Source organism: Salminus brasiliensis, chromosome 17 (assembly GCF_030463535.1).
Source record: "Salminus brasiliensis chromosome 17, fSalBra1.hap2, whole genome shotgun sequence".
Taxonomy (NCBI): domain Eukaryota; kingdom Metazoa; phylum Chordata; class Actinopteri; order Characiformes; family Bryconidae; genus Salminus; species Salminus brasiliensis.
The window spans coordinates 16,128,984-16,153,716 of NC_132894.1; the positions used below are offsets into that span (position 1 = coordinate 16,128,984).

General features: G+C 39.1%; 1 protein-coding gene across 3 annotated transcripts in view; it reads right to left on the reverse strand.

Moving 5' to 3' along the window:
- The window catches only part of LOC140537673 (uncharacterized), a 138,514-nt gene that overhangs the window by 73,665 nt on the left and 40,116 nt on the right, over positions 1 to 24,733 (reverse strand). For all 3 annotated transcript variants that reach the window (XM_072659829.1, XM_072659830.1, XM_072659828.1), the window contains one exon: positions 15,619 to 15,742. In XM_072659829.1, the coding sequence (XP_072515930.1) occupies positions 15,619 to 15,742 (124 nt within the window). The remainder of the gene's footprint in view (positions 1 to 15,618; positions 15,743 to 24,733) is intronic.

The following is a 24,733-nucleotide window of genomic DNA, read 5'->3' on the forward strand; positions in this document are numbered from 1 at the left end:
GTTTTTACAGCTGCGGCAGGTTTTGGGGATTCGGCCTACTTATTACATTACATATATAAAGGTTGACAGCGCATCATTTGACACAGGACGCTGTCCAATGCAGAAGATAGCAACAGACGATGAGAAATGAGGAACAGTACAGATTAAGTACAAATTGTGCTCGCCGGCTGCCTTAATAGAAAATAGTAAAAAGAAGAAAAAAAACCAAAACAATCTAGCATGTCTCCTTTGCTGGTGTACAGTTATGGACATTAGCCCATGCACCAGTATTTTGGGGAAATTGACCATTATCAATCTAGCAGTGCCACTGACATATGTAAAAAGTCTTGCAGCACTGCTGTGTCTGGTACGTTCATACCAGCAAAACGTACACACTGCCATTTCGGTGTCAGCGCTGTGTTCCAAAAGACCCACCACCTAAACATCACCTGTTCAACAGCGGAGCTGTGGTTAGAAACTGTCAAACTGACCAATGATGTTCAGATGGTGATGAATTGTACATAACAGAAGATGCACTATTGAGTGTTTAAACATCTACAAGGTGGACCTGTCATGGGGAGTATACTTCACAAAGTGGTCAGTGAGTCCGGATGCAACACTGCTGAACATTCTGGAATCAATGTTTTCCATAATATTAAATCAATTTAGCTTCAGAAAACCATATTAAATTACTGTAATATGGCATTCCTATGCAATTTGATAGACAAGCAGCTTGAAATAAAAATGAAGTACTTGGGGAAAAAAAGCTCAGACTAAGAGAATATGATATAAATAGGTACAATAATAGGTATAATAAACTTCCAGAAATCCAGAATGCCTCTATTTTGGAAGACATGAAGGGAGATCACTGAAAATACTGTTAATAGATATACACAGTATAATTAGCATTTAATTACCCAAAATAAAAAGCCTTGAAATACTGCATAAAATATGGAAAATGTTTTGCTGTCTAGTTTATAAGCTTAAAGTCCACATTTATATCCCATATATAATAACAAAATATGATCATATAACACTCAATTTTTAATTTCAACAACAAAAAAATCTGCTATGACTGTGAAAAACATTCTTTCTGATAAGGCACTGAGTGGTTCTGTGTAATTGATGGGGGTTCACACTATTTTTTGAATTTCTCAAACTTAAATTCTGCTTTTTTCTTTAAGATTCACATTTCTCTTCCCACAAAAAGAATGCTGATTCTGTCTCTGAAGATTTATTATGGTGGAAAAACAATAATAAAATACTCCAAGAAATCAAGAAAGGGTAAAATACACCAAGAAATATGTTGAGACTCGACAGCACCCACTAGTTCAGTACTTTTAGCATCGTCCAGGCTCCTTATCCTTGGAAATACAGTAATGGAGGAAACACTGTAAAGGAAGACATTGATTTTAGATTGCCTTGACAACACAGACCGTGTCATTCTGGGGCTGGCACAGTAGCATAGGTAAACCTCTAGCGGATGAATAAGGTTAATGCATACTGCTAGTTACAAAGAGCGGGGTCGATACACTGCCTAACCAGAAGCGTTTGTAATGGCATCTTGTTATGATGAGATGACAACCCTGTAGACCTCCACTATGTTGTTTAGATGGTGCAGAAGTGAGCCATGGCTGATAAAGAAATAAATAAAGGAAACAAAATCACTACCCTGATACACTGAGGGGAATACATTTGAGATCCTGAAGCATACAATGTACAATAACAGCCAAAACAACAAAAATATACCCTAAATAGAACTGTATAATTTTGATTAAGACGGGACATGGCATATTGAAACAATAACTTTCACTTCACTTCACGCAGACTGTATATACATGTTCACATTGCTCCACAGTTTGAAGAGTTCAAATCAAACCAATCTGACATGATTAATGTACACAGACTCCAGACTTTAATTTAAGGGTTTTTGCTTACATTTTGGTTTCACCACGTTAAAATTACAACACTTTTTTCCACAGTCCCACTCATTTCAGGGTACCATAATGTTTGGGACATAGCAATAATAGTTGCAGGCATGTTTAGTACTTTGTTGCATCTCTCTTGCATGCAGTGACTACCTGAAGACTAAAATTTACAGCCATCACCAACGTTCCACACAAGGTCAGACGTTTGCAGAGTTGAAATGAATGAGAGGCTTTAATTAGAGAGTCGTAATCCAAAAGTAAAGTCAAAAAACAGGCATGATCAGTTCCGAAAGGCACAAAATGGTAAATATATTTAAAATGGTAAATATATTATACCTAATGCCTGTTTGTTGTAGTCAAACTGACATTAGGTATAAATCCAGGGAATCAAAACTCAGGCAGAAAGACCAAAGGCCTAGGCAAAAGGCAATGTAGAAAATACAAAGGGTTAAGGTCATACACGAAATACATAAACAAGAAATAACGCTCAGTAAGTCGCCAAAAAGGGATGCAATATTTCACAAGTGTCTATGTCTAAAGCCCGGGCTTAAATACGAAACTAATCAGAGGTACAACAGGGGGTACAGATTAGTATTCAGGTGACTGAGAGTGTGGATGGCTGGTAGGAGTCATATGATCACTCATAGAGTCCCCCATGGAGTCATGACACTTCGTCCAAGCTTGCTACCATAAGTTTTCTCTTCAGCAAATAGAACGCACGCTCAACTGAATTTAAACTGGGTGACTGGCAAGAACTTCAGCAAGTAGAATTTAATTTTTAATAAAAAAATTTAAAAAAAACTCCCAACAATGAAACAACCCCGCTGGGTGCCTTATCAGAAAGAATGTTTCTTACAGGATTTTAGTTCATCTTCTAATCATAGCAGATCTTTTTTTTTATTATGTTTTTCCACTATTACTGTTTATATTATTACGTATGCCAAGAACTTTCCAGATTTTGGGGAGCTGCATCCTTCAGCAAGATATTGATTCCAAAGAGTGGAGTGGAGGCATTTACTTGAAATTAAGTAGATACCACATTCCAATACACCTCAGGTTTCACTGCGCTATCAAAGAAGGCTACCTGTGGCAGCCATACATGTCCAAGCCACTATGATGTGGTATGGTTTGATTTGTGGGTAGGTCCTTTATTTCTCTGTCTTGTCTGTCCACAAGGTTTTTTTTTTTTAATTAATCTGGGCGTTTTGTTTAAGTGGCCTACATCTTGTATGGTAGCCTCTGTATTTCTGTTAAAGAAGTCTTTGGATTGTCTGTGATCTGAGGAAAACTAAGGCAATCCTCAACTGAGGATTTTTCTGAAGATTAGTGAGGATTCTTCATCAGTGGAGCTCTGCCTTGGCCTACCAGTCATTTAGCTATTAATGAGTTGTGCCGATAAAAGTCAAATAAGCTACTCTGAGGCTGGGGGGGAGCTTGGAGACTAAATAAGGCATGCAGCAGCAGCCAAAATCCTTTTTTCCCCCGATGTGAAGCGAAAAGCACATGTAAATGTGAATCAGGACGCATCTAAAATTACCAGATGATCTGAGTTCAGTAAAAAACAGTAGGTAATTTTGTTTGTAATTTTCTCAGAGGATGACAGAGAAAACCACATGTAGGGTCAATTCGGACAGGAAAAAAACTCACACACTCACACACGCCCCTGTAAAAAAGAAAAAAAGAAAATTACCCCAGGACCCCATGCAAATTTAATTCCATCTGAATAGGATCAAACTGAATTTAAACCATGCAAGGACTTACAAACATCCCCATTTTTCCAATACTGAAGATCTGCTGTTTTCTTGGGTGGGGTTTGATAAGAATGTTGAATGTTGGGCTTTGTCCTAGAAGGTCTGGTCGGTGTGCTTTAGCCTTAATATGTCTTCCATTATTGTATTTCCAAGAACAGGGATGCCGTTAAGTATTTGACTTATAAGACATCTCTTTCTACATAGTGAAACTGAAATGTAATACCCTTAAATTTAAGTCTGAAACGTCTACTTTATCACGTCAGATTAGTTTGATCTGAATTTTTAAACTGGTGCATATCAAGAAAATATCTTTGGCACAAACATTATGGAGCGCACTGTATATACAGTATAAAGCGCATGTTTTTGATTTGCCCATCAACAATCACTCTCACTATTAGCAGAAACACCTGCCTTGTACTTCCACTCACCACTCATAGTCCAATCTGTGAGTTCCACCTACTTTTGAGTTCCACTATATATAGAGGTGTACAATCGCTGAACAGAACCCATCTGTTATCATGAACTACATGTCAGCTACTCGCACCCCTATTCATCATTGCTCAGTTTCTGACCACAGGGTCGACCGGATATTATTTGTGTGACGTCAGTGCCACTGCTAGACGGAGAGTGCCAATATCGGTTCTGCGGTCAGAAAGTGACCACTGATGAAGTGCTACAAGGCTTACACAAATTATCACAAATGGTGAACAGATGGCATAATAGTATCTTGTTTTTACACACAAGCAAGAAAGAGGGTTCCAATAATTGCATATAATTATCATCCATGCCTGCTGTTTACTAGTGCTTGAACTGTCCTTCTAATAATCCAGTCAAGGACTTCTAAATTCCTGATTTTGTAAATGCATAATGTTCATGTAGAAGCTTAATGGGATTAATCAGCTCCATCCACTGGAGAGTTCTTCAGGCAAAAGGAACATTCTCGTGCACAACCTTTTCCTAAAGTACAAGCCTACACTGCACTCCACAAGAGTTGTCTGTTAGTCTTGGTCTTGACAAGTTCTGCTCATCATTTCTACAGTGATATTTCACCCATACATCAAGATTTTTCAAGCTTTTTATACCTGCTACAGTAACGATAATTTCCACCCCTACTGGATTTGGAATTGCATCACCAAACTAACTATGTTGTATTTTACAATGCTACAGTGATACAATTTACAGTGGCTCTAGCTTGATAATTGATATTTGAAGGTTAGATGATTACATTCAAGTAATATATTCCTCACCAACCTGTGAAGTGAGAAAGCAGTAAAATGTATTTCTTCTATTGTACCATATTTGTCACATTTAAATGTTTCAGATCATCCAACCAATTTTGATATAGATAGAGACAACACAACAATAACTGGTTGTGCCAACTCTGGCAGTGACAACCGCAATCAATCTTTTGCAACAACTTTTCTTTTACATCGCTGTAGAGGGATTTTAAGGTTTTCAAACAGGAATTGCACATTTAAGGCCCTGCTACCGCATCTCAATGGGATTAAAGTTAGAACTTGACCTCTCCAAAACCTTCATTTTGTTTCTTTTGAGCCATTCAGAGACTTGCTTATGTGCTTCAGATCATTGTCCTGTTGCATAACCCAACTGCACAAGAGCTTTAGATCAGAAACAGACAGGCGAACATTTTCCTATAGTATTTTCTGATAGAGGGCAGAATTCATAGTTCTATTCATTATAACAAATTGCCCAGGTCCTGCAGAAGCAAAGCAGCCCCAGATATTTACACTACCAACACCATGTTGGACTGTTAGTATGCTGTTCTTATGGTAAGAATATTTTCTAGACGTTTTTAGACGTTTGTTTCCAGATGTTTGCCCATGCTCTTTTTTTACCCTATAGGATATGTCTTAGATGTGCTCTTGCCGTAATTTTGGTAAAGCACTTTGATCACAATCACTCCTTGAAAGGTCTGCCACCATTTGTGTCTAATGGTTCACATTGTGGTTTGCTTATTCACTTCTGTATTTGAATCTGTTTAATATGTGGCATCATGTGTTGCTTTCTTAGAAATTCTAGTCTTCTTCACATCGAAAGACAGGCTCCATCTAAGTGATGTTTAGATTTAATAGGTCTGGCAGTAATCATGCCTGGGTATGACCAGTTTTATTGAACACTTTTCCAATAATAGGTCCTCCTTGTGTAAAATTTTTAAAACGGCATCCTCTGATTATCAGCCAAATAGCCAGCAAATCAAGGAGGTCAATTTGAATTGTTAGGTTTTAAATAAACTAATCCTGACAGTTGTAAATGTAAAATGTGTAACAGCACGCTGAAATTCTAATTGCAATAGTGGAGGATGAGGTCATATAATATTTTTATTTGGGGGGGGGGGGGGGGGCGACTCTTAGAGCTGCTTACCACTGACACTGGTTTATAATGCAGCTTCTGAGCTTAAAAGCTTTCTGAGCTTTAAGCATGTATTTTTATATATTTCTAACACTAAGTATATATTTGTACCACAGGTTATGGTTATTTTGCCAAGTAAGCCTTAAGCATTCTGTTCACAAATGTGCCACATGTTTCAGTGGCAGCTTAGAATCAGCTGTATAATATAAAGTGAAGGGCAACACAATACGAGAGAACATAATCACGATGTCTCCATGTGTCTGGCAGTCTTTAAGACTTCTTAGTCATGTAATCATTAGAGAAGTGAAGGCATTAAAGCTCATAATCTTGCTGAGTGAGACACCCAGTCACCCAGCAGTGCACTGCCAAAAGATCTTAGCTTTGTTTCCTGTGCCCCTGACACCATCGTTGACACTAAGAACCAGTAACCTGAAAAAAATCTGAAGCATCCACTTACACACACAGCACACGTACACTCTCTCTCTCTCTCGCATTAATGCCTTTAGGGGTGGCTGAATAAAAATACTGCTATGCCTACATTTAATCATTTAATCTATACCTCAATAAATATTATTATAACACCTACAATTGAACCCAGTATTAACCTCAATTAAAGAACATTGTTGGCTTTTAGTTTTTGCAAATGATATTTGCATTTAAAAACACACCCACACACTCACTGTGTGTACCCCTTTCACTCCAGTTCTTTAAATGCATAATAATAATAATATTAATAATAATAATAATAACAACAACAACAACAATACTAATAATAATGCATAATCTCTATAGAAAAGCATTGAGAATAGTATGTCATGGTATGCTCTGAAGCAGACCTGTGAGCCTTAAGTCACCATGCCTTATACCAAATATCGGCTCAGGGGTTATAAAGCCTCCCGGCTTTGGGCAGTCGAGCAGTTGAACTGCATTCCCTAGAGGGATGGAGCTCAGTCGAATATTTTTTCTCATTTTGTCTCTCATAGTTGAGGTCTACCTATGATGTCAATTACAAGCCTCTCTCATCTTTTTAAGTTTTAAATTCAATTCAGTTCAATTTTAATTTTGCACAATTGGTGACTGACTAAATACTTTTTTTCCCCACTATATATATATATATATATATATATATATATATATATATATATACACACACACAGTGGGGAAAAAAGTATTTAGTCAGTCACCAATTGTGCAAGTTCTCCCACTTAAAAAGATGAGAGAGGCTTGTAATTGACATCATTGAACATCATTGGTTTGCAGAATATGTGCAACTAAATGCATCACAAGTGGCTCTCTGATGACAGGAATGCCAAAAGAATGTCAAGAGTAGCTACTTTAAAGAATGTAGCCACTCATTTTCTAGTTTTGGTTATGCATGATCTTCTATTATCATTGCTAGTCTTTCTCCTGACCATTTTAGCTCACCCTTCCATGAACTGGGTGCGCATTTCATCTAGTTGTCATGCTGGATGATTATTTCAGCATTTTACCTGCAGTTCCAAATTAGGAATTGGGATTTTTTTGGTTTAGTCAAAGTCTCCCAGTGACAAACACAAACATCTGGACCTGTGCACCCTATGGTTCTCATCCTTGAACGTAAGAATGTCTGTGCTATGCTGGGACATAAAGCATGAAGAGAGTGGACAGGTAGAAGTCCTAGCTTGGCATGATTGGGACATTATTAAGACAAAAGAACATTCAACCACGGCATGACTTTTTTTTTTGTTCATTTAGAAACTTAGTTGCAAAGATTCCATCCTTTCATTAGTTTTCTTAAATTCCAAACAAATAACAGTGTGTGTTGTGTGTATATTCCACATCTGAGAGCTACAAACACACACAAGCACACAGGGAAACAACCACAGTCATTGTGCTCCAAAGTCATTTGCATAAAGTGAAATATCTGCCTTGCCACTTGCATCCTCTTCTCAGCATTCCACACGTCAGCGGCAGACTGATTAAAGGCAACAGCAATTCCCACTCAGCCGGCACAAGCAGTCAAAGCAAAGTTAAGCCGAGCACCAGGTAAGCTTGCCCTACAAAACCAGAGGACATCTTTCTCCCCTCATGCGTCCACTGTAAAAATAAACAAAACGAAAAAAAAAGCTTATGCATATTTCAACACAATTTCAGCAGGCAAGCCGAAACCCACCACACCAACGAAATCAAAGCAGGGAGGACCGAACCGAACATCACCTAAGACTGCCCCATAAAGTAAAATATATAGGCCGATGCCGTCCTCGACACCATAGTGGTCCCATCGCAAAACTACACATCATTTTAATGACCGCCGTTAACTGGCCAGACATTGTCTTCAAAATGAAATATATCATGGTCACATTTGAAACAAGGGCCATATGCATTTTTAATGGATCTATATTTCAGATTATGATTCCCTCTCAGGAGTTAAAAGGAGGATCATCCAATCTTAACAATAAATCCCACACTGGCAGTAATTAGGGAGACAGCATCTGACATGCCTCCTCCCCGTTTTCCCTTCTTAATTACTGCCAGCCTGCCTTTTAAGTCATCTGCATATTCTGTTGCAGGCTTGGCAGACGCTCCCACAAACTGTTTCACATTACTGCTGACCCATACAGAACAGAAGCGAGAGGAAGCACCAGGCGGCGAATACAACATGTTAGCCACAGCTAATGTGTGCACGGCACGGAGAGGTGGACGCTGCGCGGTCCTCGGGTGTCGATATATGACATCAAATGGTCAGTGAGTAATGAGAAATCCAAATCATATCCCATAATTAACTAATCTGTATCCCTTCATTCTCTATAATCTCTCTATTATGTCTAATGTCCATTTTGTTTGGACCATGCCATCAGCATATGATTATGCTATGGGAGCAAAATGTATGACAGTAAGAAGCTAGAAGGTCCCAACCTCATTAAAGCAGCAATATGCGAGAATTGCCATTTCTTGCTCCTGGGCTCCCTCTACAGTCAGGAAGTGTAATTCTTGCTTTGAGTCGCTCCTAAATAACATGCTGTTCACATGCATTTCTGGACAAGATGAAAGAAGCAAGAGTAATATTACATCTGGTGGTGGTGAGGGGTGGAAACATTGTCACAGGACATGAGAGGTAGAACAGGACATTTGGAATAGGAGAAGAGCTCCAGGCATGTTCCTTCTTCCCAAACCTTAGTTATTTCATAACTCTATAACCTCTAAAAGTACATAGGGTTGTTTTTCGGAAAATCATTTTTCTTAATTACTTAGTAAACAACCTCCAACACCTATGGTAACACACTGTGACTATATGTTAAAACAGAGGGTGGCTGTATAAGGTAAGACACCTTCATATTGAGATTTATCTAATTTAGCTAACTATGCTACAAATGTTGAAATCAAGTCTTTTACAATAACCTAATGTTGCTCAGTCCTTTTAAATAAAAAAATTAATTATTAATCCCTTATGATGACTCACGATAAAGTTTAGGTCAGGGGACTGTGATGGCCATGGTAAAACCGTAGGCTTGCACCTCTTAATGTAGTCCATGGTGGATTTTGATGTGTGTTTAGGATGATTTTTTTGTGTGGAAAAAAGGTGCTGTTACATCTGATATTGGGTTAATTTGGTTGTTTTAGAGAATATATATTTTTCTTATGCTTGTTTGTTGCATTTTACAAATCCTCACTTCTACTTCTTTTATTAGAATCTGTGGACATTACTACTTTTTAGAATTGGTCATTATTATGCACCAAATGAATAATTGGGTTGATTGGCTGTTACTGAGGTCACATGTAAGGAAAGTCTAGTGTTGTGTATTTCACAGAAATGAGAAGGTTGCCAAAGTTCCAAACCAATTTCCTCAAGGCACATTTTATTGTGGTTCTTAGTCTTAATATTACATTACAGTTTACTTGGTTATGTGCCCTCTTGTCCTAGTAAAGTCAACACTCCCACCAGGTAAATTTTTAATTAGTGCTGTTCCAAGTTAGAAACTTGGACTAAATGTCTCAGTCTTCCATCTGCTAAACCTGTGACAGATTTGGACCTATACACTCTACATTTGTCACTCTACAGTTGGTGTTATGGGGACAATTAGAGGAGGAGTGGGCTAAAATGGATAGGCACTGTCTGGAAACTATCCTGAAAATACTGGTAAGTTTGGGCACCCCGGTCAAAAAAAAAAAAAAAAATCAAGCTTTTTTACTGGCCGTGCGAGGTTATTTTTAAATTTCATCTGTCCACAGAACTTGTTTCCGAAATGCATCAGGATTGTTTAGACGTTCCTTTGAGAAAGCAAGAAAGGCCTTCTTCTGATGACTCTTCCATGAAAGTCATGTGTCAATTGTCAATGTGTCAATGCACAGTAGAACTATTCACTTCCACTCCTGCTTTATTCTGCTTTGGGGCTGCTGCAATTAGTCACCGCAAATGATGATGACAACGCTGAAATTTAAGCTGATACATGGTTTTAACACAATTCTTTTTTATGACTATTTTTTAGGTCTCTAAAACAAGAATTAAGAAACGCTGTTCCTCATTACCACTATGTAACATAAGTTCAGTCGTGTCTAGCTCCAGTCCAGTGGGGCTGCAGCAGAGTCCCACTTGGTTGCGAAAGAGGTTGTTAAAAGTTCAAAGACCCATGACATTGAAAGTATTAGAGTTTTTGAAGGTATACCACAGCAGGATGTGGCACGGTGTATGCGCCATAGCATAGGACCGGCCGCATTGCCCAATGTCAATACCTTGTGCGCCACCGATCCTGCTGACCAAAGGAACAAAGGAATTTTGGGATTGTATAGATAACTGGGTGAAGATCTTCTGTTCTCCAGAGATCACATTATATTTGATATTAGCATTAAATTGTGTACATTCAATTTTTTTGGTGACCCACAACATTATTTTTTCAACAGACCCCAATAAAATCACCTACTGAGCATACACAGTCAAACATCATGGGGCTGGTTAGTTGCCAGTGTTTGTGCCCTTTGGGCTTGAAATGATATAAACCATATGTAATGACATATCTAATGACTTTGACTGTGTCATTACGCGTGTTTTTCTACCATTTTGTGAAGAGAAAACTCTGTTATGAAGTTCTGGTAAGGTAAACACGTCAGGTGCTTGTGAGGCATTAGTCTACGAAGCAAGAGCTTCATAATCAAGCCATTTCTCTGTGTAAGGATGTTCTGGTGTTGGTTTTTCAAAAAAAAACAGTAATAACAGACATATGGAGATTTGGGTAAATGTTTGGTTAAATGTTTGTTATAGACGCTCCTCTTCTTTGGAAGCTGCAGGGGATAGTTAGTGCCATATGGTGTCCCACAACAGTGACATTATAATACAGTTGTAATTTATATCAATGGTTCAGCTGTCGTACCGGAATGGAAGTTCTAACACCAATGTGGAAAAAGAAGTCCCCACCCCACCCTAATATGACTATGACTTCATTGCAAACAACCTATACCCCTAACAAGTCAATAAAGTTTGAGACTTTCATGAGAGTTACTTTCGCTATAAAATAGTACAAAACAATACATTCACTTGCTTAATACATCTTGTTTAAGATGTTGAAAGGAATAGTCCATTTTTAATGTTATGCCTTTTGGAGTTTGGTTCTTCGTCTATTCACTACTCACTAATATTATTTATTTTATTTATATTATTATTACTACTACTAACTAACTACATTGTCACAGAAATTTCAAACAGGGGTTGCCCAAACCTTTGAATTTTACTGCATGTCATGCTTTGTAACCCAATAACAAGCAAAAGTAAAACAAAGCATGTCAGGGTGCCTTTAATGCGCAGGAATGTTCCATTCCAAAATCACCATAATCCAGCAAATATCCTCCTGCCTGAGAGCCGCATTAAATTACAGCCACTTAAACTCCTCATTTGGCGCCAGTCATTTTATGGGTCAGCGTTGCGTTGTGGGTGTCAGAAAAATATGTCACCTGCTGTTAAATGGGGGAGCCAGTCACAGATAAGTTAACAGGGGGGCTGTGCCGGGGGATCCAGGTGGCGTGATTCACAGTGTTGCACGGGAGGGGTCGGCTGTGCTCCATAAAGTCCTGGCTCATAAATGATAACCGCCCAAATTATAGATAAGCATGGGTGCTCTGACTAGGGCTAATACATCATGGAGCGTGATTGATGAGCTCGATTTAGCCGGCTGATGAGACAAAGTTGAAAATTCCTGTCATCCCGCTTGGATGTCCGCTAGTGGGAGGACTGCTCTAGTGCTTAATGAGCAGCTTGCTGTGATCACAGTACAATTCTCAGTTGGACTAAGGGAGAGCTACGGAAGGTTTGTAGTAAAGGCATGATGTGGTAAGGTTATGCCAAGAATGAGCAAAATTGGTACTGCAAACTGTAATGGATACGGTTAGGAAAATATTAGGACACCCCATAAAACCCTGCACATCTGATGTTCATTTTAACAATAATGAGGGATGATGGTAATCAAAATTATATTGAAGAAATGTCTTAAAATCATTAGTAAAATTAATTAACCAAAATGCACTGTTGTCAGGTGTCAAGAGTCTGTAGTGCGATTGACTGCACAGATCCAGAGCTATCCTTTTACAGTCTGCCGAAAGCTGAAGAGAAGAAAAATAAATGGCAGCAACCCATTTATTAACCCAGGCACCAAAACGTGTAGGAGCTCACTGAGTGGTGAAGTCACCCTCTGAAAACAGGTGGGGAAAAAAACAAGCCCACTGTAGTTGCGAATTTAGTGACATGCTAAATTTAAATGAGAGGGAAAGCAAGCAAACTTGGATGAACCAGTCTACTAAATGTGTCTACGTAATTGCTCTCAGATATGAGGTTTTATCCTATAAACGGGTATGATTTGAGCCTCAGTACGTTCCTGGCACATTATGTTGGATTGCTGCTGAGTCCAAATGCCATTAAATTGCAGATAATCCCTTGGTTCATTTCAGGTTTGGCTGTTTTACCTAATAAATGCAGCCATATTGTTTCGCCACTCAGTCTGGCTTTATTGCTACTAGAAATTGCTAAAATTATAATCAGGTGCAGAAGATTAGAACGTGAGTGTAATCACCATGGCATAATCCAAAGAGGCCTTTAGAAAGAAGATTGTAGAGGTACAAAAGTCTGGAAAAGGATTAAAAAAGAGCTCAGAACACTCAGAACATCAGACTGCCTGGAAAATTATTTACAAGCGGAAAAACTGCCAAATTAACCATTCAGTTCTAGCAAATTCAGCCAAAGAACACACCGCATGCGTAAAGACGTCTCCAACAATCCTACAACGCCATCATGAGACCTACAGGTAGCTCCTGCCACAGCTGATGTCCAAGTATAGCATCTAGCATCAGAAATACTCTGCAAGTTTGATTTCTATGGTATCTGTAAAAAAAGAAAACACCTGCACTCACAAAAGGGGGTGTTCTATTTTTTGTCACATGACATATATATTTAATGAGTAGAATGGAGAACATCTGGTCATCTATCTTCATGAGAATTTTGGGGGCAATGTCTGATTTCACCTTGGGAAAACCCAGCGAAAATCATGGAAGCAGTAAATTAGGACAGGTCATCAGGACAGGAAGTTTAGAGATATTAACTAAGAGCTGACCTTTAACTTTCCCTAACAACTAGAACTAGGATGATTAGCTGGGCTAAAAAAGAAAAATAGACTGTGGTAGGCCTGGAATTTGACTTCCTCAGTGATTCACTGCAAAATAAAACATAACAAATAGTTACTTGGATGTCCCATCAGCTTCAGATGTCTGCACTCTGGTTAGCTCTGCCTCCAGGCTACTTCTCAAATAGCTCTGTACTTTCTATGTAGCACATTGTGAGATTTGTGAAATGTTGTCTTCTACACCAAAATAGTGCTCTGTGTGTCGAAGTCGTAGTGAGTCATGACTGATTCTCAGATCACAGATTTGTTAGATATGTGTGTTGTATGAGCGTAGAAAACCTATATTGCGCACTATGTAGAGCATAGGTACTAACAACACAGTTGGCAAACACTTCAAAGTGTAATAGTTAAAAGACAATAGATAGGACAAGGGCAATATGTCCATAAAAGGACAATATGTGCTCACGCTGAGCTGCTGTTCTGCCTTCCATAATAGACCACCATGCCAGGCTATGACCTCAAACTTAGACCTATTTGCTCCTTCTGTTACTGTACGTGCCTGCCTGTCCTTAGGTTGCCAGCTATTCAACACCAAATTCAAAACTGATTCATAAGGCAATTTTAAGCAAGTTTTTTATTCTCTTTTGTGCTGCGGTATCCTAATTTGTAACCCCACAGGAGAAAGAACCAGTGAAACATGTATATTTAAAACAGTGCAGTATTTCTGGTTGCCGTAGCAACCCTGCAGCCTCAAGTCCCTTCTATTTTCCAACCGTTTAATATAGTTTTACCATCACAATATAGTTTTCAGACAATATATGGCTTTTCTTACGCTTAACGCTAGGATTGTGCAGGCGTAAAGTTTTGAGGGGGGTCCCACTCCACCCAAGTTTATGTCAAGTCAAATTTATTTGTATAGCGCTTTTTTACAACTGTTGTTGTCACAAAGCAGCTTTACACAATCAGTAATTAGTAAAAGAGAGAAAAAAGAGCCAAGTAAGGACTTTTAACATCATCAACTCAGACACACATCACTCACCCCAGTAATGTGAGTACCAGAACTCAGCAGAACTAGCAAAAACAGCCAACACAACACACAAAGCAGTCGGTTCGTCTCTATATGACAGTGGTAATACATGACCACACATTTAAAGTGACATCACTCTCAGTGTCTCCTGGTGTCTGGTTTGTCTCCTTTTGTCCCCTTGTTTTGCCAATCCAAAAACAATTGAGTTTTGTGTGTGATCCAATACACTCTTACTGCTGACATAAGAATCTTAAACATTTATCTATCACCATCATCTCCTGTTACATTTGAATGAAACATTTTGACTTGAGACACCCAGGCGTATTGATCAGACTGACACTGTGTTCAGACTCGGGGTTAAAACAGAGATGTTAAGAGCGCACTCTTGGCACACGTTTCTTCATCTTGACAAATCACATGCCAGAAACCATTATTATTTCATAATTGCAGTTCATTATGTCTGTAGTGCCATATCCTTCCCTTCACTTCTGCCTATTAATTTTAGGCCTTCTTTACGGTTCCTACACAGAGTAATGAAACCCTTGCCTCTGTGAGAAAGAATTAACATGATTACGGTGCAGGGCTACAGCTTCAGCTCCAACAAAAACAAGTTTTCCATAAACCAGGTGACAGTGTTTAACTTTTGCCATCACGTCCAAACCCAATGACAATACACAATTAGCATGGTGAATACAACAAAAGGCACTATTTGACATGAATAGGTTTGATGTAAGAAGAAAGTGGTTGTTTGGAAATGATATGAAGCAGAAAGCCTCACTTTAAATGCAATAATAATTGAACCCAAGCATTCTTAGCACTTTTAATAGAACTTCTCGACCTTCTCTTGTGGCGGAAGTGACAAAATGACAGGCAGAAGACATAAGGGCAGGTTTGAAAGTGTCCTAAATGTGTCAGGAAAGCAAAACAGACAGTGTGAGAAAAAGAAAAAGAAATGGGGTCATCTAGAGTCATCAAGCGCTTACCGTAATAATCAACAGGATGCCTTTGAGAAGCGTCAGCAGCGACGTGATTGGCTGAATGATGACCTGGGCCAGAAGAATACCCAATGAGAGCGTCCACGTAAAGACAGGGATAATGTAGATGTGTCTGCAAAAAGATGAAAAAAGACAGACAGTTATGGGACTTCTCCAGTTCCATCTGCATCACAGTTTAAACTAACAGTAAATTACAAGAAAAAGCCACTGCGCCTCACTGTTAGTCACTGACAGCAGAAGCACGATACAATTTCTGTTCTTTACAGCACGCATCTACATAATTTCACACCAACATGCCTCGAACGAAGATGGGCAGGGTTTCTAGGATTTAGACTCGCTAAAACAGCAGGGGGCAGATCATATCTGATAAGAATGACATCTGATCAGCTGAGGGTAATGGAGTAAAATCAGGTCTGTGTAAGTACTTTCCTGCCTTTGGATGACTAGTCTATTCTGTCAGACTATATCTTGAACCCAAACACTGGCGGCAAAACATATTAAAAGCCGTTTTCATCTACTTTTGTTGTTTTCAGTGTAAATAAGTGGAAGTATCATTTACAAGCACAAGATATATATAATAAAATTGGCAATAAAACTTTGATACATTCACCAGCCTCTTCTTTTAGAGACTAGAACCATATGAATGTGTTCTTTTTTAGTGGCTTGTTTAAGTGTAATGACTTCCTGATGTGAGAAAACTATCAATTTCTGCCTCTCTGAAAGACACCAGCTTATTAGTCCTGTGATAGCAATACAAGATCTTTTGAACACAAAGTGTTATTATGGTTAAAATAACAAAAATATAATAGCAAAATAGCAGCTCTTGACTGAATTTTTTCAATCTGATCCCAGCAGTGACACTGACGTGTAAAAACCCTAGTATTGCCACTGTGCCTGATACACCCATACCAGCACCACACGTTAGGCTATGTTCACACAGCAGGTAAAATTGGTCCTTCGTCTTATCTGACAGATGTTTTATTTGTGAACGGCTACACACACACTGAATCTGATCATCTCAGTCTAAGCAGACAGATCTGAACACAGCTACAGGAAGACTTGACTGAAGTGTCCAAGTAAAAGTTAAACGTGGAAAGTTTAGAAGTTTACAGAAACCAAGAATGCGGTCAAATAAAGCACCCTTTTTACAGTGAGCTTGATTGCATTGTCAGTGATAAGTCCAGCTGTCAGCCACTGGAATTCCTTGATAGCTTCTGTAATGCTAGCAAAAATGAAACTAAAACTAAACTAAATGTGAAGTACACAATCAGCAGTTTTACAATCTGTTTAGGAGTATGAATTGATCTGATGAATTAAAAAGCGTGGAAACAGCCAAAAAAAAAACCCATCAGATTTGGTAAAACATCAGATTTGGGCCAGTTTATCTGCTGTGTAAACAGAGCCTTAGTGTCACTGTTGTTCTGAGTGTAGTATACCACTCAATACTACAATAATAGTGGGTCAACAGTGGTCTAATAGGCAAAAACTGACCAATGATGAATGGGATAAAGGGGGGCTGACAATTTTTTTTGACAATATTTGGGCTACAGGCTACAGTGTGGAACTCTACATACCTACATGGTGGAGCAGTTGGACTGGTGGCCAATGCGGTAGTGTTGTGTTTTGGCAATGACCTGGCAATATGATACATATCCCAATACAGGGGTTACGATTCTGTATATCATATCACAATACTGAAGTGTTCTAATATTTTCTAGCACCCCTACAATGAGGTGAGTGGAAATGACAAGGAACAGTAGGTGTGCGTATAATGAAAGTGGACGCTGTAGAGCGTAAATGCACAAAACATTCACAGAAACACATACATCAATTAAACGGCATCTAAAGTAAGGTAATGCAGGTAATTACAATCTAAAAAAGACACCAGCGTTAAGTGTGTGAAAGCAGAGGTTGAATTACATCGAGTCTAAAGGCAAAGCAAACTTATTTATGAAACCAATTCAATAAGTCAACCATATCCCACAGATAAATGGGTGATTTGGTAATGGATTCCGAGGACTGTAAATAATTTTCCAGTGATGAAATAACCTATCGATTTGTGCTCGCGGGGTTCACTTTCAATTCACTGCCCTTGTTCTCCTCCCTTGTCTTGACCTATTTCTGCACAGGCATCTCGCCCGCCTTCTGCTCTTAATGAACCATTCAAGCATTTAAGTCAGACGCAGCCAGCCAACGTGCAAACAGTATTCAGGTTAGGTATTTACTGGGGTGTAACAAAATAAATTACCTTTCCACAGTGATAAGTGCAATTACAATAAATAAATAAATAAATAAACAAACAAACAAACTCCACCGGGGAAAGAATGTGCGATACCCGGCTTGACATTGAACATCTACTGGAGTTCATTCCAGCCTGCAAATGTTCGCCAGAGGCTTTCATGCTCTCCAGTCATCAGCATCCATGCTAACAGTCCCATTTTCCTGCCATTCTGCTAGCCTCCTAAGGGTGCTTATGACTTCCGATTGAATTCCATCTAATTACGGTCGTGTAGAAGCATACAACTTCTTGTATGTTGTACAACCACTGCATGTGTACATATGACCAGGTTACCCGAAGGGAAAAATTCCCTCTGATCAGTATTGGCACTCACTTACCAACGCAAAGTGTACTGCAGCACTTGTCAGACAATTTGTCATCTAATAAACAAGCTGCGTTACAAGACACGGAACTAAACTGGAAGGAAAACACTTTATTTGCGAGGCATACAAGCTTGCAATTTTACCACTCTGCTGCATGTAAATGCACCGTATTTCACAAAGTATAAAAAGGAGCTGTTCTGGAATCTGATCACTGGCTAGTAACTGAACCTAGTAACTAGAAACCGGCACTTATCGGTATCTGCAATAGAGAGCACTGTTAACATGAAGCTTACTGACACCCTACTTTTTTTTTTAACATAAAACATTTTTGTTTGCATACTTTAGTAGTAAAAGGGAGTCATAAACAGCTATTACCATTAAACGGACATTTAATGGGACTTTTACATTGGCACTTTTTGCTTCTATGTGGGATGATTTCTTGATTCTAAACTAAAAGTAGAGTTTAAGCAGCTTGTTTAAAGGCCACACATTGAAGTTTAGTACCTTTTTTTACAAATAGAGACGCGTACTTCAATGTGAAATTGCTGCATAAGCACTTTTTGTTTCTAAACTGGCATGTGAACACCAATTAAAAAGCCATCTGGTCAAGCTTAGCAAGATTATGCTCCACTACTTGCATGTGTTAATTCACTGGGGCAATGTAAAACTTTTCAAATGTGCAGTTCCTCAACCAGTAAATGCTGTTCCTTCAAGCTTATTTCATCTGGTGTAAAAAAGTAAAACCTATATTAAGTAAAACACTATAAATATCAGGACTTATAGCCATACTCGAATACTCAAAATTCAGTATCGGTATGGAAAAAGTGGTATCGGTGCATCCCTACTAATAAGTGTTGCCATGTTTAACTCATGTCCGTTTCCAGCAGATAGAGTATTTTAAGATAGAGTATAATAGCAGGTCTTTGAAAAAGTATGTGATTATTCTGACAAACTATTATTTTAAGAAAATAAAATGCTTCGAAGCATGTTTAATTGTTATTGATTGGATGGAGCTGAAGTTGATTCTTGTGTCGAGTGAATTTGGAAATCGCATGATTTGGTGATTGTTTGAACACTGTGATTTTGACCTGCTGGCAAGTGCGAGCTCTTACAGCAAATGTATGCAGAGCATCAAAGCATAACTGACTTTTCAAAAGTACAAAAGTAACAAGTAGCTCTAGAAACACTAGGATTGTACACCCAGAAGAGTTTCAAGTGAGTGCTTGAACAGTGGTTTAGAGAAGAAAACTATTAGTATTTAGTCAAAGCTAGACTTCCGTCCGTTTGATCAGTGCAAAAAAAAGATATCTAAATTACTAAGGAGTTTAAATAAGGAGTAATTAAAGGCTTGAACAGTATTTAAAAGTGTCCTATAATGGAAAACTAGGACTAGTTAACACTTCTCTCAAAACCTTAAAACGCCTCATTGTGCATAACAAAAACAGAGCCATAAAACACCCAGCCCACTAGTGAAAGCACTGCCAGCCCTTGCCAAAGCTGGTGAAGTGGTAAACTGAATGTGGTGGTTTTGATACTTGTCAGCTTTCTGTGACAATCCTTACCACAATTGTGCATTAGTAACACCGGAGAGCATTCATATCACCTGCAGCTATATCACCACTAGAAGCATTTTGCTATGCGAAACAGACGTGGTGATCAGAGCTTTGCCTGTGTCACGTGTCCCCCTTAAACTCGGCGAGCCAGTAAGCTAAACCTGGGAAATGTGCAGGTGCTAGGTTAAAAGCTAACGCAAGCTCAGGAGAACACTGCATTCCCTGTGGCAGGCAAGCACACAATACTGCACCAATAAGACTCATTGGGCAGGACTCCTAATGCTGCCTGTGTGACACGATTAAAATGTAAGTCGCTCTGGATAAGAGCATGGTCCAAATGCCATAAATGTAAATGCAAAGTGCCATTTAGGGAAGCCCCGCCTGGAAAAATGCCACTTGGGAAAGCACAGCCCAGGGAAGCACCAGGTATGCAGGTATCAACGAAAAGCTAAACCAAGCCAACAGGGTTTAACATCTCTTAATTTTGCTCCGCCCTGAAAGCACAGCAACGTGCAAAAAATAAGTGCAATGTTTTTGGTACAGTAAAACTAAAAAGGCTAGCAAGCTATGTGGAAGCTGTGAAGGCCTATGCAGTGATGGAAACCAGGGCTCTATAAATAAAATTATTTATAAGCCCAACATAAAAGGAAAATCAGTATATTTAATTTATTCTCTGGAAATTGGGAGTTGTATGGGCTTGTATGGGCTAAATGCATCTGGGCATTTAATTCATTCAAATACTTACTATATGGCACCTTTAAATATATAGCTGTTTTTTTTTTACATTATTTAAAATAAGACAAATAAAAAAGAAACAAAAACAGGCATAAGATATTTGATGTTACTGATAAGACGGACAGGATGAACATTCACTGCTAGATCAAAACCCTCATGTGCTATTGACCTGAAGTACATGACAGCTCGGCCAAAAGTCTCTGAAACAGCTGCAATCAAAACCTCACATTTTATTAACAAAGACTTGCCTAGAGGACGCCCCACAGCTTCAACTGCAGCTACAAAAGAATTCTTCACAGAATATCCATAATTAAATTGTGCCTGAATGCATATATGATCATCTGACATCTCATATTCCAGCACACATTGATTCCACCCTTCTGACATTTTTAGATTTCGGCCTCAAAATGCTCCAGAGGACCAAATCTATTTTTACAGGCTTGCCTTTATGACCCGTGGTCCTCCGACTATCAGAAGGTGAAGATCAACTGGCCAATCAATACACCTCATGTAAATGTTCTCACATCCTTTTATAACTTCATTAGTGCGTTTGCTTAGGTGGATTTGGCAGTAATGACCCCCAGCAGGCCTGTAAAAATTGGCTTCTGATAGACTCTGGGATTCTGGGCAGCTGGAAAAAAGTAAAAAGAGGGGCTAGGAAAGGAACGGAGGGAGGAGAGGAAAACTAGAGACAAACACAGATGGAAGTGGTGACGGTGCACATTTGTTTACAGTCTCCCTATTTTCACATGCAGGAGTCAATCACTTTTTATGGTAAAACCCCCTCTCGCTGCTTGCTACAGCAAATGGAAACAGATAATACTAATAAAAATGCAGATCACAAGCCTTACCGTCCCTTTTACACAGCTTTTGCTGCCAGAATGTAGCCATGAAGCCAAGTTTTTGTTTCAAACAAAGAAACAATATTTACTTTAGAAGATCCGGTAGTAAACCCAGAAGATGCCGTAGTCCAGATGTCTGCTCTTGTGTAATTCTAATAGCCTCATGCACCATTTTTGAGAAAGGACATTTAAAAATGTCCACGTCTATATGCAGTCAACACTCACTATCTGGGACTTGACTTCACACAAGTGTTGTCTGTATTTACTACGATGTTCTGGAACAGTTTGGTGAGCCATCCAGGAGATGTTAAAGACCTCTTTAACTAAGTTTATAACACTTGTTGTACATTAAGTAGTGACTATTCATTTATCCCCCCAATTTAGTCATTTCTTATTCCCATCCATTACAAAATTCTACCAGTGGCAGAAGGGTGAAAACTCACACACAGCCAGTCACAAAACTTTTTTAAAACTGCTGCATTCTACCCACCCAAAGTCAGCAATGCTAATTACACTTCTTCAAACTCCCAGAACTGATGCTATCCTGATCATAAGGCTAGCATAGCATGGCTACGAGCGTATTCCTGGGTGATTTGAAAAGTGAAAGGCTTTTAAATTTCTAGATGGGAATGGTGTAGTAAAATGGACACATTTCTAGCTGGACACTTCAATGAAGACGGTACAGATTACATACAGTGGGGAAAAAAAGTATTTAGTCAGTCACCAATTGTGCAAGTTCTCCCACTTAAAAAGATGAGAGAGGCCTGTAATTGACATCATAGCCAAACAGTCACACTCCAAACTCCACTATGGTGAAGACCAAAGAGCTGTCGAAGGACTCTCCAAAAAAAAAAAAAAAACCCTCAAATAAATGATTTATGACATTTTGTTCAGTAAATGCAAAAACTAAAAAACATAAATACCCATCAACCCACATGACCAAACATTACATTGCTTCAAAGGTTATTTAGTAATTTAGTAATGTAGAACCATAACAACTCAAAGCAACATCTGAATATTTAAAAGGTTCTTTGCCTGGTTAAATGGTTCTCTGCTGTGATGGAAGCTGTGTAGATAAATTTGCAAGTGTAGAAGAAGTGTAGAGCTGTAACCAGATACTATATGGCTCAGGTGCCTCAGGTTTACCTGGCTCAGCGGTTAGAGCACCGGGCTATTGATAACAGGGTTGTGGGTTTGATTTCTGGGCTCGGCAAGCTGCCACTGTTGGGCCCTTGAGCAAGGCCCTTTACCCTTTCTGCTCCCTGGGCACTGCAGTTGGCTGCCCACCGCTCTGGGTGTGTGTGTACTCACTGCCCCTAGTTCACTAGTGTGTGAGTGTGTGTTCATGTTCACTACCACAGATGGGTCACATGTGGAGGATGTGCACCTTTACCTTTTTACATGTTGAAAACATAAAACTTCACTAATGTGAAGATCTAAATGTCAACCACAATATTAACATATTAAGAAAATCAATCCTCAATATATATTTAATACTATTGCATTACAAGCTACTAGTCCAAACTGTACCAGCCTACTGTAACTAATAGAGGGTTAAGTCTGAAAAACACTTCACTACATTGATATCATGGCATGGCAAGTGAAGGGAGAACATGTAAACACAATGCCGCCCACATCCCTTTAGACAAACATGAAGAAACAAATCCCTTAAACATCAGCAGGAAAAGAAATCAAGCAAAGGCTTTTGTCTAGTTGGTCCTATTGTCTTAAAAAGCCCTAATCACACAACACTGCCAGTCAAAGAACTATCCTCCTGAAAGCAGACTGACTAAATAGATCATTTCACTTGAAATAAAGCGCTTCACAATTCATACAAGACAGAAGTGCATGGTTGCTTTAGTATTATACCAGGCGAACCAATCTCCCCTTCTCTGTAATAGACTGTATTTTCTGGAAGCAGGCATGATCTCAAGTGGGTGTTTTTTTTTTTTTTTTTTTTGCAGGAAAAGATAAGAGCACTTTAATTAAACAGGAAAGCTGACAAGCCGCAACCTTTGAACTCGAGGGCAAAGAATGCGGCTATAATTTGTGTACTACGGTCACATCCATAAATCACCGGGCTGCTCCAAAAGCCTTCTCAGATCCCAACATTAATGCAGATACTTCTGGATAAGAAACACGTGCATGCCGAAACTCTGGGAAGCCGGGACTTCCACTGTCCCAAAAACAACGCTTGAAAACCGTGTGATCAGCTTAAGGAAAGATGCTGTGTAACATGCTGGATGGTTAAACGTGCAAAAAAATAAAAAATAAATAAAGGAGTGTAGAACAGGTTGCAATTAGAGCTATCCCATAATTGAATTAAGAGAGCGTATGCTGGTCTTGGAAAGGATTCCCGAGTCTGTTTATTCAATTTTCCTGTTTACGTTGTCGGATTCTGGGTTGCATACTGATGTGCATGTGGAATTTGTCTGATCATCCATCATGTCTAAGGAGTGTCTGACGCGTGGGTTCTGATAAAGTGCAGCCGCAACAAAACGCGCATAAGCTTTCATGCATTATTAATAGGATTCCCATCAGTGCTGGGAAAATGATTTTAGAGACACTTCCTTCTGACAGGAAAGTTTGACGAGGGGTGGGGGGAGCCTTAGTCTGACCCATGTCACTGCTGTCTATTCTTTCAAGTTTGGCAAAGCAAAACTATAGCCTTCGTTCAAAAGACTTTCTGAAAAAGCATTGTTTGCAGGGGGGTTTTGTTTTTCCCCGAGACATTATAGAGAAATATGACTGTGCTTTGAAGAGAAAACAGTTACAAGATCACATACCCTATGGGCACGATATAATGAGTGAATTAGCAGTTACCAAATATGCAATTGCATTTGTAACTGCTCTCCAAACCGCTATTCTTGATCTGTTCCTTGGCAGAGCACGCGAGCTCAGAGTTCAAACGCTCTTTTAGAGGATAAACAAAAGCAGCTGCGCATCTTTTTTTTCTTATAACGCCAAATTAAAGGAGCTGAAAAAAAATAATGTAGGCGCAAGTGCGGCCGCAAAACCCTTCCCAATAACTTTTCCTCTCTCACTTATGACATTTGACTTTATCTACCAAATTCGGCATGTATCACGTAGCTTCTTTTTTATCACTTAGAATCAAACAGGCTGTACTCTGCACTGTGCTTTTTAAAAATAGTTTGGCAAAGAGTCAAAATAACTTAAGAAAAACACATGCTGGTTTAGTATAAGAGCATGCATAGACCTCAGTTCAAGAATTAGGTGAAAACTGAAACTACATCAATCATCCTAACAGCTTAACAGCTTTGTAGTGCTGCTCAACTCTTTCGAAATGGCCCACGAATGGCTCGGTCTGATGCGCTGCCACTTTTGCTCGGGGGTCGCAAGTTCAAATCCCCA